General features: G+C 39.6%; 1 protein-coding gene across 1 annotated transcript in view; it reads left to right on the top strand.

The window, feature by feature from the left end:
• adgrl2a (adhesion G protein-coupled receptor L2a) overlaps positions 1–13548 on the top strand; it is a 95888-nt gene that overhangs the window by 46940 nt on the left and 35400 nt on the right. The window contains exons 4-5 of the mRNA XM_028586725.1: positions 4020–4129; positions 10980–11780. Of these exons, the coding sequence (XP_028442526.1) occupies positions 4020–4129; positions 10980–11780 (911 nt within the window). The remainder of the gene's footprint in view (positions 1–4019; positions 4130–10979; positions 11781–13548) is intronic.

The following is a 13548-nucleotide window of genomic DNA, read 5'->3' as shown; positions in this document are numbered from 1 at the left end:
TCCTGTTGTTAAATACATTTGCCTGAGAAACGATGGCAGGTCTATGTCTCATTGGTGTCATGAATTTTATTTTTGATATCATTCTGTTCCATATGCCTAATATAAACCAGGCAGTCATTTCCTGGTCTCATTGGAATCTGTTAGATAAAGTGCTGTAATATATATTGCTCCTGCATGATATGCTTATGCATGAGCAAGGGGACAGAATCATCAAAGTGACCATATAATATATGGAAAGTGCTGCAGAGTCATGAAATATTACCCACAAAAACAAGCAGCGTATTATGGGCCCAGCATGAGGTGCATGTTTTAATTCTAAAACAGTAATTCATTTCCATAAAAACAAATACAATATGCTGCGATTTTCATAGGTTATTATCACACATGAAGGTCATTAATAAAGTGAAATGCCCCTTGAGACCTCCACTAAACACAGATATAGACCCAAATATGTGTCATTATGGCTCTGTGATATAAAACACTGCTCCAACATTGGAAAAAGTAAAAAAAAAAAATCCCTTTTATTTATTTTGGTGGGGGGAAAAAAGTGTGTCTGAAGTATTTTAATTGGCATGCATGCTAAGGAGAAATAAAACAAGAGGAAGAGGGAGATATTTGTGCTTGAAAAAAAGAAAAAAGTAATGACTAATTCTGTACTGTACAGTACTGCCGTTATTGTGATTTATTGGTTTTTTTAAGGAACCATTTGTTTAAGTTGCTGAATAATGTTTTTTGTGCTGTAAACTATAAAACCCTGCAGCTACATGGTATGCAGCTAAAATGTGTGTTGTTTTTCAATCTGAAACCTAAACAATTCCCTCACCTGCATCTGTTCAATGCTATACATCCCGACGGTAAGCAACTCTCCACTGTTTTACTGCGCTACATAATATTATATTAATAACATTTGGACACAGAGCAGTGATTACCTCAGTGGCCCAAAACAAAACTAAAGCACAATGCAATGCAACCAGTAATACATTTTCCAATGATCTGCTGTAAATGGGCGCACTGGTCTGTGATAAGAAGAAAGAAAATATTATCTCTGGTCCTTGCTAAATCAGCAGAACAGAGTTATTGATCTGGACCCGCACGTTGCCAATATAATTTGAAGTCCCCTTGGTAGCAAAGCTGGCTTGCTGGGGGTATAGATGTCATTATCATGATTTCAGTACAGTGAAAGGGCGGTCACCTGCAATTCCCCGGGCTTCAGAGCACACCACAGGCTCAATTAGAATGTCTGCTCTCCAGATGTTAAAGGCAGTGACTGAAATAACCTTTTATACTGCTTTGCATGGCTGGTGAAATAGAAAACAAAATGTATATATGTGATAGCTAATAATCCTTAGGTCCTCCATGTGATTTCTCATAATTATATTTAGGGTTGGTTCTTAATGTGTAAAAAAAAAAAAAAAAAAAAAAAAAAAAAAAGCTAAATGCATTTAGCTATGCACAGAACTCATTCTGGTCATTTAAAAAATGTTTGTGGAAAGATGCATTAATTAGTATTTTGGTATTTCTGTTTCCGGTTCAAGAATTGGAGGCTGAAGTAGAAATCATTAATGAGACCTTTTATGGCATTTTAGTTGCAAATTCAAGAGCCTCATCTAGCCACTCAGCATGTAGACCCATTCAGAGAAGGAGCAAGCTCAAATCAATAAGTCGGGACATTTGAATGAAACACAGATTGTTTATTCCGTCCAAATGCGCCCCACCAAATAGATGTGGGGGGTCAAATTCCCAAATCACACGAGGTCCCCATGCAATTGTAGTCTGATGTGAATAAGTCATCTCTTATACAAAGATATTTGTCGTATTGATTCCTGCTGTTCATGTACATTTCAATTTAATTTCACATTTTATTTTATTCACAGATTTCCAATTGCAAGAGAGTAGTTACATCTACAACAATGCGCACACGCACACACACACACACACACACACACACACACACACACACACACACACACACACACACACACACACACACACACACACTATCAGGGACGAAATTAAAGAACTGTATTACTGCGAGATTCATTCAGTAAACCAGGAATGTAATACACTTTTGGCCAGTTATTGACTAGACAGGTAATATTTCATTATGGCAAAGTCTTTTGTGGAATCTTTCATTGGCCTTAACACATTCAAACACACAGCTCTTAAAAAAGACACACAGAATAGCACAGCGCACAAAGGACCTCTTTTGCATTATACACATAGCGGAGAAGACCCAGACATGTATACAGTACTAGAGACCCAGACTTGAGTAAAAGTACAAGTGCTCTATCAAAAAAGTGACTTGAGTAGAAGTTGAAGTGCTCTTTAAACCTACATTGTGTAATTTTTTGAGTTGATTCTTAGCAACAACCCATTTGTTCTTTCACAAATATGTGCTCATTCATGTGTAATTACTTCCACCAACTAATCAAAGTATTCTTGTAAGCATAGAATCTGCCATTTAGAATCATTCAGAATACATACGAGCGAGTCGCTCGAATGACGGCAGCCATGTTGCACCTCCATCTTTAAAATACATTAGCCAAAGAGGGACATACATCCGCCTTTTGCGCTTTTCCCGGTAGATGTTTTGGTCACACTCCGCCGCTGATCACACCTATTCTCTTTCTCGAGGACAAGTAACGGAGTTGCCAAGGAAGCGAAAAAGAGAATTAAAACGACAACGCCACAGGCAAAGCAACATGATCAAAGTTCATATTGGAGTGGCTAGAACAACTGTGTGTAAGGCGCTGACACACTTACCCGATAATCGGCCGTTGGACAGTCTGGCGAGGTTGGTGACTCGAGTCTGTTCCGTGTGTTCCATGCCGTCGTCCGTCTGAGGGGCCGTCGGCCTTCATTTTGGCCGACCTGACATGTTCAGTCGGAGACAGGGCAGTCGGGACTCACCCGGAAATGGCGAGCGGAATGAGCGTGACTAGAGTCTCTCAAAATCTGACGGACCTTTGTTGATCTGAAATGAAGACAGATTCAGCAACTGCATGGCCTATTTCTTGCTTAAAATGTTTTTAGAACCACGTTTCAGTGAACTATTTTAGTACAATATGATATACCGCCTGCTGTTATGGAGATGTATTACGTCTCGTCTCTTCAGTTTGTTCTGTGACACTTTTTGGACCAACTCCGGGAGACTGATCAGTCCAACTGGCTTTTCTGCATACGGTTGGCTGTCTGGTTGGTGTGTAACTGCCTTAAACGATGGAGATACTAAGAGCTCATTTCGGGTTCGGCCACCGTAGGAGTTAAAACGCGCTCGGAATGGAAGGGCTAGAAAGTAATATTCAATTGGTTGTCATATACAATTTCACCGCTAGATGGGAGAAATTTTTACGCAATGTAGCTTTAAGCACCACACTTAAGTGGAAGTACTAAAGTATTAAAAAAATGTTGACGTAGCGGTAACTAACGTAGTGGTAACTAACGTAGTGGTAACTAACTTAGCCGTAACTAACATAGTTGTAACTACACACACTGTAACCTACAGTCTCCGTAGCGTGAGGAATTCACAACAGCAACGAGTAACGATGCAGTACATAAAAAATTTATCGGAGTAAAAGTATTAATCTCGTCGAAAATATGTACTGAAGTAAAAGTGGAAGTAGGAGAAAAAAATAATACTCCAGTAGAGTACAGCCTTTTAGTACTTGAGTACAGTAGTGAAGAAGTTCTACTTCGTAACTATACAGCTCAGAGAAGACCTAATAGGCAAGCACTGAGTGAAAAGCAATGGAGTTGGTCATTGAATAGCATTGCTATGTGGTAACGGCAGTACTTCTTTGTTGGGGAATTTTGAATATTTTCCATCCTGAGCATGAGTCAAGAACAGATGTTTTTGCATTTCTGTGCGCCACTATCACACTCCACTGTGTTTTAACATTTATGCATTTAATTTCTGTGACTATTTTCTTTGTTTAAAAAAAAGACTAGCATGGATGTATTTAGGCAAATTATTCATTGTTGCTAAATTAGTTTCCATCTCTTTGTTTCCCCCTTGTCAGATGCAACAATCGGACCCAGTGCATTGTGATCACGGGTTCTGATGTCTTCCCTGACCCCTGTCCAGGGACCTACAAGTACCTGGAGGTCCAGTATGAGTGTGTGCCCTACAGTAAGTCTGACCCTTCTGCCAGGAATTGAAAACTCCCCCTCCCCCCCACGCTTCCATCCCCTTCTATCCCCTCTCTTCTCTTCTGTTTCATACCATAGCCTGTCTCATTTCTTCTTCTTGCCTTGTCCGGACAGTCTGTTCTTTTTGTGTGCAACACCTTCCAGCACCATTTTCCTCAATCTCTTCTTCCATCTGTGTCACACCATGAACTTTTCATGAAATATGACCTGTAAAACCCTTTGGTCTTCTTTCTGTACTGCCTTTATTATTGATGGTTCACCGTGTTTCCACCCGTTCGACGAGTCTGGTTATGAGGTAACAAAATAGAGGGAGGGTAGAGGAAGTCATGCTGACTCTCCATAATGGGAAGCAAGTGTTTCATTACTCAAGTCTATCAGACGCAAAACACCGCTCACCTTGATGGCTTAATATACATCCATACAACAGGTGTTGAAATATGTTAACAGATGCTTCATTATGTAACAGAACAGAAGGTAATATTTCATCTAAAGAGATAGTGTTAACATTTTGTCTGTTCCTTGGATGCTAAAATATTCATTGCTCCCTAACAATCTTTAGATTGCCCTTTGAATATAAATTCCCCATTTGTTCTTTAAGCCATGTTCATTTGCAATTTGTGAAGGAAATTCCGCCACATAACCTTTACTAACTGATTAATGAGAAAGATTTAGATGAATTGCCAGAATCACTAATCAGGTGGAACTGCAATAATTAGAGTGGGAGTGATGGTAAGATAGTATTTGCCAGCTCTAGATTCAAATTAGTATTTTGTACACTGATGTTTTTAGATTTGTTTCACTTTTGAATCAACTCAAAAGGGAAGTTTAGCCATAAATATATATAATTCATCTTTATTCTACAGTACTTTTTATATTCAACATATTTCTTCGACATTGCTCATTACCAGTATACCTGTCCGAGCTGTTTCCCTCAGTGTTGAATCCGAATGCATTAGTGAACATCATTAGATGGTGAAACTCATTACAACTTAAAGGTTAACCTCTCCGAGGCTTTGAGGACCTGCAATTAAAAATGAAATAAGCAATAATGAGTATTTGAGTCCGCCTTATTGAGCAAAGCCAAATCCTATAGTTTTTTACCCTAAACTGCTTGTATTGTTTTTTGTTTTTATTCAGCTTATAGTCAAGTGACATATTGATCCCATGTCTTGCTGTGTTACCTCAAACCGCAATAGTAGGATTAGCCTCATGGTGCACTCATGTCCACCCACTGTTATGATTGTCTTTTGCCTCCTTCTTGCAACAAGGAAAGACTGGCTTGATGTGGTAAAAAATAAATTTCTACCCAAGAACTCTCAGTTCTGGCAAAGTCTATCTAACAGAAATTCCAAATGGGTCCTTTACTCTAAGCAGTTTCAAACATGCATGTCTGTAGCCCCATCTTTTTGCTTCTCAAGGTCCATGCCCAACCAGAATAGGACCAAGAACACAGAATGTGTCCTATCGCAACTGCCCTGGTAAGTGCTTAGTGTTCTCCCAGTCTGACCCAGTCCACACAAGCCCAGCCCAGCCTTTCCCACTCAAATCCTGTTGTAAAATGTGATAGATTGTGATTTATAGGCAAGTTTCTTGTTATGTTTTTTCCCTCTTACCAGTCCTTTGTCTGCTCTTCCCCAAAACAAAATCCATATACCCTATAGATCATTTTGTAGAGTCAGAGAAAGGCAATCATAGGAGGACATTTACTGAGCTGTTCCACACCAGAGCAAACCCTTACTAGAGTTTTCAGATGGGATAGCAAAGACTTTACCACAGTTTTCTAGTTTTTAGATAGAATAGATCATATGCCAAATACCAAGATTTGTGATTAAAAACCATTGCAGTGGTTCAGGAGCTTAGGATCCCATGGATTTGCTGGGATACAAGACTTGAGAAGTTGTTTTGCAAGACAACGTATTAAATCCCCATTAAGCGGATCAGCGACGGGACCGCAGACAGTGTCCTCATTTTGACCAGTAACTGCTGCCCCTCAAAGTCTATCTGTGCCATGGAAATATAACCAGCAGTTTAATAACATAATATGATAAAAAGTTGTTTTCCGTCTCAATCATTGACTGAATGTAATGTGGTACTTAATTAATTTGTTCTGTTGTCTAAGTCTTTGCATTTTTTTGCACACAAGCAATTTGGGATTTTTCACTTCTGTGCAAGTGGCCTTTGCAACAAGTTGCCTACATTTCCACCATTTTCATCCTTTTGGCTTCATAATTTGGTTCTTGTCACAAACTGCCCTCATTAGCAACTTTTCTTCATGTTCCAGCCAAGGATGTAAATTGTTCCTTCACCTGGCAATGAGTCACCCTCTGAATTGGCACTAGTAATTGCTTGAATCAGGCAACATAAAAGCAGACATTTCTTTATTAAGACTGCTTTGTGCAAACTATTTTGAAAAAAGCTAGAGAAAAAAGAAAGAAAGAATTCTACACTTGCAAAACTGTAGAGTTGCAGTGGGCATAAACAGTCTTCAATGCTAATATTTTCATATTTTTTATTTCATCTAATTCCAGTAAACCCCCTGCTCCACGTGACACTGATGGCCAGATTATGAAAATTGAAGTTAAGCTGTAACAGCATGATTTTGGGTCCCCTTTGGTGCTTTTGTTTTTGTGTTCAGTTGTTCCCCCTTATTTATTCAGTGTAGCTTACATGATGCTTTGATTTAAATTAAACACTGGACCCACTCGCTCGGTCTGCTCTTGATAGCAGACATCCATTCATATCAAGATGGAACACCTGATTATTAATAGTCATTACGATTTGATTAGTGATAGTTCATAGAAAGCAGGAATTCTCTAGAAAGCCTGTAAAGTCTAGTGGAGACAGTTTAGGATGTTTGGGGTTAGTGTGGGTTGGCATGTGTCTCGTGTTTGTTGGTTTTAATGTTGCTATATTAAAAGTGACTGACTCTCTTCCCTTCCCCTGTGCAATCTGCAGGAAACCTCATCGGCTATCTGACTCACTCTCTTCATCCACTGACTGATTTCTGATCACACTGATTGCTATTTCTATTTTTTACATTTCTACTAACGTCATCAGGGGTTCCGTCATGTGTTCTTCCGTCATGTGTTCTTCTTTTCTTTCCAGGTTTCCTTCACGCCATCTCTCTCTCTCTCTCTCTCTCTCTCTCTCTCTCTCTCTCTCTCTCTCTCTCTCTCTCTCTCTCTCTCTCTCTCTCTCTCTCTCTCTCTCTCCCCTTCTCTACTCCTCTGTTTTATGTGGCTGAGGTGGCTTCTGAGACCTCAACTGTTGTTAATTTGTTTGCTTCCTACCCGTGTTCGATCTCTTAGTTAGCTGCAACACAATTGAATTTCTTCCGCAGAATGGCGTGCATTCATTTACGGATTTTTCTGATTATCTAGTTTCCACTGCTTTTTTTTGTTGCCACTGAAGCCTAGATCAGACTCAACAATTATAGCATGTTCAGACTGTAATATGAACCTGCACTAATTGGAGCTGGATGGTTGCAGGAATCAAGGCAAACATAGTTTATGATTGCTATACATTATCCCACAGTGCAAACTGGCCCAAAATGAGTTCATTTAGTATTCCAACATTGATCCTCAGGCCCTCTGTGTTTGAGCCTTTGTATTGTGAAGCCACCTGAGACTGAAACCTGAGAAAGACAAAAACCAATAGAAGTGTAGATCAAGGGCAAAAGAATTGATGCATGCAGTCTGTACTTGGAAGATTAACATCTCCATTAGTAAACAGTTGCTATGTTGTTGAAAGAATACATTTGAAATTATATTATATATAATATTTAAAATCAATCAGCCTGAATCAGTCAAACTTAATAGAAATTACTCTTTTAAGTAAAAAAAAAGTTAGCTGTAGCTTCAGTACCATATAATAAGCAGTGGTTGAGCATTTTGCTGAGCTTTTCTGGACACAGTTAGAGAAAGTCTCTTTGAATGACTGTATTTTTCTTTTCTTTGATGCCCTTCTTTGTCCCCTCACATTTGGCCAACGACCTCCTGATTGAACAGGAAGCGGTTTATCTGAACTGTCCCAGTTGGGAAATGCATGACTTGAACAGTCTTATAGTCTGACCTAGGCTTTAGACTGAGAAATGTCTTTTCTAAAGAATTTATGTAAATTTGTTATCAATATGTCAGTCTTGTTGTTGCAGTTTAAACTAAGCTAGTGATTTTCATGCAATGCAAGTCCCATGATATGTTTCATAAATCAGCTATTGGACTGGGTAATGCTTCTTAGCCCAGGTGCCTTGTTTGAATGTGCACATATTGGCAAATTTATAGCAGACTTTTATCGGAAAGCACAAAATAACAAATTAAGTGCAGTGTTGTTTTGTAGAATTAAATACATGTTTCAACAGTGAGTGCACAAAAGCTATATCAATGTATTTTGCACCAGTGACTTACACTGAATACCTGCTTTCTTGATAAGGCCACAGTACGTTTGTTTTCTGTGTACATATGGTTTCATAATTGTAAAAGTGGTGAAGTAAGATTAGAGTGTTACGCAGAGACTTTTGTTATTGAGGTATAAGTTAGGTGTAACATTGTCCAGAATGGTAAAATTACATCTTAATTGTATTCAAATCTACATGGATTTTAAAGATATAGCAAAGGGTTATCTACTACTCTATATTTAACTTTCTTTAGAAAAATAAAAGACACCTTTTCTTTTTTGTGGATTTGGGTTTGGTTTATGGTGGTGGGTGGATTAAAACAGACCACAGCAACAAAAACCAAATTATAATTAACATAAATCAATAAATAGATGCCATTAATGACACTTTTCTGTATAGTATCCACAGGATGGCTTTATTAACGTATTTTTACAGGGTTTCCACGGGGTCTTAAAAAGTCTAAAATTTCAAAATCAAAATTTTAGGCCTTAAAAAGTCTTAAATTCATTGAAGTATTGTGTTCTACCTCTTTTTGAATTCCGTGATGTTGTAGTTCTTTCTTTTGCTTGTCCAAATATAATTTCGCTGTATTATGATTACAAATGAGACCAACATGCAAATTTTATTGCAGCCAATCAGCTTTCGTGTTATTGGCGCAAGTCTCTTTTGGATTGTACCACAGACATAAAACAGATTTTATTCTTCAGCTATGGGGAAGTGCAAGTTTAACAATACTAGAGTTGAAAAAACTGAATTTAGGAATTTAATTGATGTTATGATAAAGGCCTTAAATTTCATTCATAATGGTCTTAAATTGGTCTTAAAAAGTCTTAAATTTGACTTGGTAAAACCTGCAGAAACTAAAGGGAGATCATTCTCAATATGTCATTTATTTTCAATGTGAATCTCAAAATGTCTTACTATGTGGCAAACAACAAATCTAAGATTTTTTACTGAGTGTCATTAGTTATGCCATTTGCAATAGCACATACTTACAGGCAGTTGACAGTCTGTCAAAGATAAAATCCATCCACCACTATGCCTTATACCAATTGTGACGATTGGTCATTTTCGATGTTCTAATCCAACTCCTTTTCTAAGACAGGACCTTGACGGCTGTATGTCACTTTTCTCACAACTTTCCTGTTTTCTCTGAATAGGTCTACCCGTTTTTGTCAATGTCTCATAATGTGTTTCTGCATATGTAATCATAGCGATGCCAGTTAATTCATATTAATCTCTTTTTTTCCCCTTGCACCCCTTTCATTCTCTCTTCCAACGCTTAAAATAGAAGTGGAGCAAAAAGGTAAATAACAGACACGATCCAAACCCTAGCTCCTTGTTTTGTGGCATCTGGTTGTAAACTACCTATTTTTCCATGGTGGCCTCTACAAACCCATCGCAGACGTTATCTTCAGGAATCTCCCACCCCCTAACTGTAATGTTAACGGCCAGTGTTGTGCAATAAGGGGAGTGAGGCTGGCCATAAAAAAAAAAAAACTGCACACAAGCAGCCAAAAGATGTAAATGGGGGCGTATTGGCTGCAGTCAATAGGGGCTTCCTCTCCCCATTCTCCCTGGGTGCTTTTGCTACTCAGCAGAATCTCATATTGCCTGGCTTCCGAACCCTTTTCCATAGCATGCCATGGTAACAGTGTTTCTTGGCCCTTTTTTTAAAGCTATTGCTTACAACTGTCCATTTTATCTCTGAGCCCTCCCCTCTCTCACTCTTCTTGCCATTATTCTCACCTGACCACTTGCTGCTCTTTTCTCTGTTGATTCTTATGCCTCGTATGCCTCAGAGCACCAACCAAAACACCTCAAGAGACCCTTACTAAAAAGTTTTTTTTAAATTTTAATGGTTGTGACATTTGCACCACTTCGTAATGACAAGCCTCTCAGGAATATACCGTAGAATAGGTGGTGTAAGTGAGATACGTCTAAGTACACACAAACATTTTGCAGACTGTGCTGACTCCTGCTCTCTCATAACCTCTCCCGTCTGTTGCCAAGTGACTTTAGTTGGCTGCATTTTTTTTGTTTACAGGACCAATTGTTTCGTTAAGTTTTGTTTCTGTTCTATTTCCCCTCATTTGTGTTCTACTCCCAACAGTAAATGTGTCTGTGAGGCCAAGCTTCTTTTTGTTTCAGACTACTTTATATATTTAAACATTATGCTTAATAACTTTCCTATTTCTTTTTTTCTTTCTATGCACAAAACCAAAATCCTTATATTGCTTGTGAATATTGGCTATAGCTGTTAGTTGTGTTTTGGCCACTCTTTAATGTATGTCTGCCTCCACTCCTTGTGGACAATTTGTAAAACAAAACGAAGACACTAGAGATTCTATGGATATTACATATAGTTTTTTTATGGTTTTATTTTTCACATGTTAACCTGTGTCTGTTTCTTATTCTACTCTTCTCCCATTACTAGTTTTTCTTTGTCCTGGGACTCTGAAAGCTGTCGGTGATCCTTCCTTTCTATTTGAAGCGGAGCAACAAGCTGGTGCCTGGTGCAAAGACCCACTGCAAGCTGGTGACAAAATCTACTTCATGCCTTGGACTCCTTATAGGACAGACACTCTCATTGAGTATTCCTCCCTGGATGACTTCCAAAATGCCCGGCAAACCATCACCTACAAGCTGCCCCACCGGGTGGATGGGACTGGATTTGTGGTCTACGACGGGGCCGTGTTTTTCAACAAGGAGCGTACCCGCAACATTGTGAAGTTTGACCTGCGGACTCGAATCAAAAGTGGTGAGGCGATCATCAATAATGCCAACTACCATGACACGTCGCCCTACAAGTGGGGTGGTAAAACAGACATTGACCTGGCGGTAGACGAGAATGGGCTGTGGGTGATCTACGCCACTGAGCAGAACAACGGCATGATCGTAATCAGCCAGTTGAACCCCTACACTCTACGATTTGAGGCTACCTGGGACACCACCTATGATAAGCGCTCAGCCTCCAATGCCTTCATGGTTTGTGGAGTACTCTATGTGGTCCGCTCCACCTATGAAGACAATGAAAGCGAGGTCAGCAAGAGCCTGATCGATTACATTTACAATACCAAACAGAACCGTGGGGAATACGTTGATATCCACTTTCCCAACCAGTACCAGTACATTGCAGCTGTGGAATACAATCCGCGAGATAACCAGCTCTATGTGTGGAATAATTTTTACATCCTGAGATACAACCTAGAGTTTGGCCCACCTGATCCAGCACATGGTAAGGAACCCCCCCATCCCCGCCCCCCCCACACACACACAATCATTTCCTCTCCAGACAATATTTTTTAAACTGCATTGCTGAAATTGTGATTTTAGTTGCTGTCAAGTGCACTTTGATATTCCTTTGGTATTCCCAATCTATGTATCAAGTGTCACAGCTGACTGATTTTTAATTTAGAATCTAATATGTGCTAGATATGTTACGGAAGCTTTGGAGTGTAGGAAAGCATCTCGGGGGGGGGGAGAGAGAGTAGGGCTCTGTGGTAAACAACACCTCGAAGCCAGTTACCATATCATAAGGGATCAGTATCTAGGGGATTTGGGGAGGTTTACCATCCGGGCGTTCCCTGAGTCCCTAGTGCTAAGGCTCAAGGGACCTCTGCTAGCATAACCCTTTTTCTTTTTTTTAGAGAGAGTATGACAGGGAGAGAGAGATATACTTTCACCCCTGGAAACATACATGCCCGGACAGGTGCAAAGTCTTGCCTGGGGCAAGGTTAGATCATTCCCCAAGTGATGCTGAAACTCCAAATCTCCATTGGCCTTTAAAAGCAACTACTTCCCACCCTGCCTACAGAGTGTGAGGATTCAATGTTCTGTCTAAGAAAGAAAGAGATGGTAGACACAAGGGAGAAGGATCAATGACCCAGGGTCACATCAGTAGCGTATGTTTTTAATTTAGCTGTCAAGAGCTGAGGGGAAGCTAGCCTAGGCCTGCGATAGTCCTTACACCGAGAATATAATAACCGTAATTATCCTAATCCCCTGCACACCCAGAGTCCTAAGTCCACGTAATGCTCAACGCAGTCAGTGATGAGCCACCGAGGTCAAGCAACTTTTCCACAGATTATCCGAGAGCTCAATATTTATTAATGTCTTTGCTCGTCCACTTTTGTATTGATAGGACATGAGCTGGGGCTGCTAAATTGGGTTCAGCCAGTGGAACAGCATCAATCTAGCCTGACCAAGGCAAGTCTCATTGTAACAAAGAAAGTAGTCCAGGTTGGAAAGCAAAATTAATATGCAGAGGGGGGGATTGAGTAGAATACTGCAACAATCATGGGGAACAAGATAAAACACTTTTTTATTTTTTTATTTTTCCAACTCTGAATAACATGTTTGAAGTTTCTCCATTGCTAATAAGACAGATACCAGACAGATTTTTTTAAATTAAATATTTGCATATCACAAGTACATTCAGAGCAATTGAGGAATATGCTACAGCCAAAAGGTGTTTCCTAATTTTAGTCATGCCCGAAACATTATGTTGCACGGTGAGAATTCAAATGAGCTGATTCTAAGCAGTGCCTTGCATTTGCAGACAGCTGCTATAAAAGTGGCCATGATATCACCCCTTCTGCTATCTAATCAAAACAAATTGGAGCATGTCTTTACATACCATCATGTGTTTATATACAGTGAACTGATTATTAAGCAGTCGAGCAACAGCCTCCACAACAGCCTTTATTTTCAGCTTAACTGTTATGGATTCTTGGAATAAACTGTTTATAGACAGGCTGCATGCTCAATTGATTTATTCATTTGCTGAATGGACACTGATTACTGATAGAGAAATCAGAGGCTTTAACAGGATCCGCCTAGCCTGACAAGCCAGACCCACATCAAGATGTTGGGTCTGGGAACTCACCATTGACAGGGCTCAATCCGAGGGGCGAGATAAACAGTTGTCTTTCAAATTCCTTCTGCACGCAATAGGATAGCGCTACAACCAGGCAGAGCAACGAAGAAAGTAGCAGAGCTAGTTA

Source organism: Perca flavescens, chromosome 9 (assembly GCF_004354835.1).
Source record: "Perca flavescens isolate YP-PL-M2 chromosome 9, PFLA_1.0, whole genome shotgun sequence".
NCBI lineage: Eukaryota > Metazoa > Chordata > Actinopteri > Perciformes > Percidae > Perca > Perca flavescens.
Note: the sequence above shows the minus strand (reverse complement) of the source record. Positions and strands in the feature narration are given on the sequence as shown.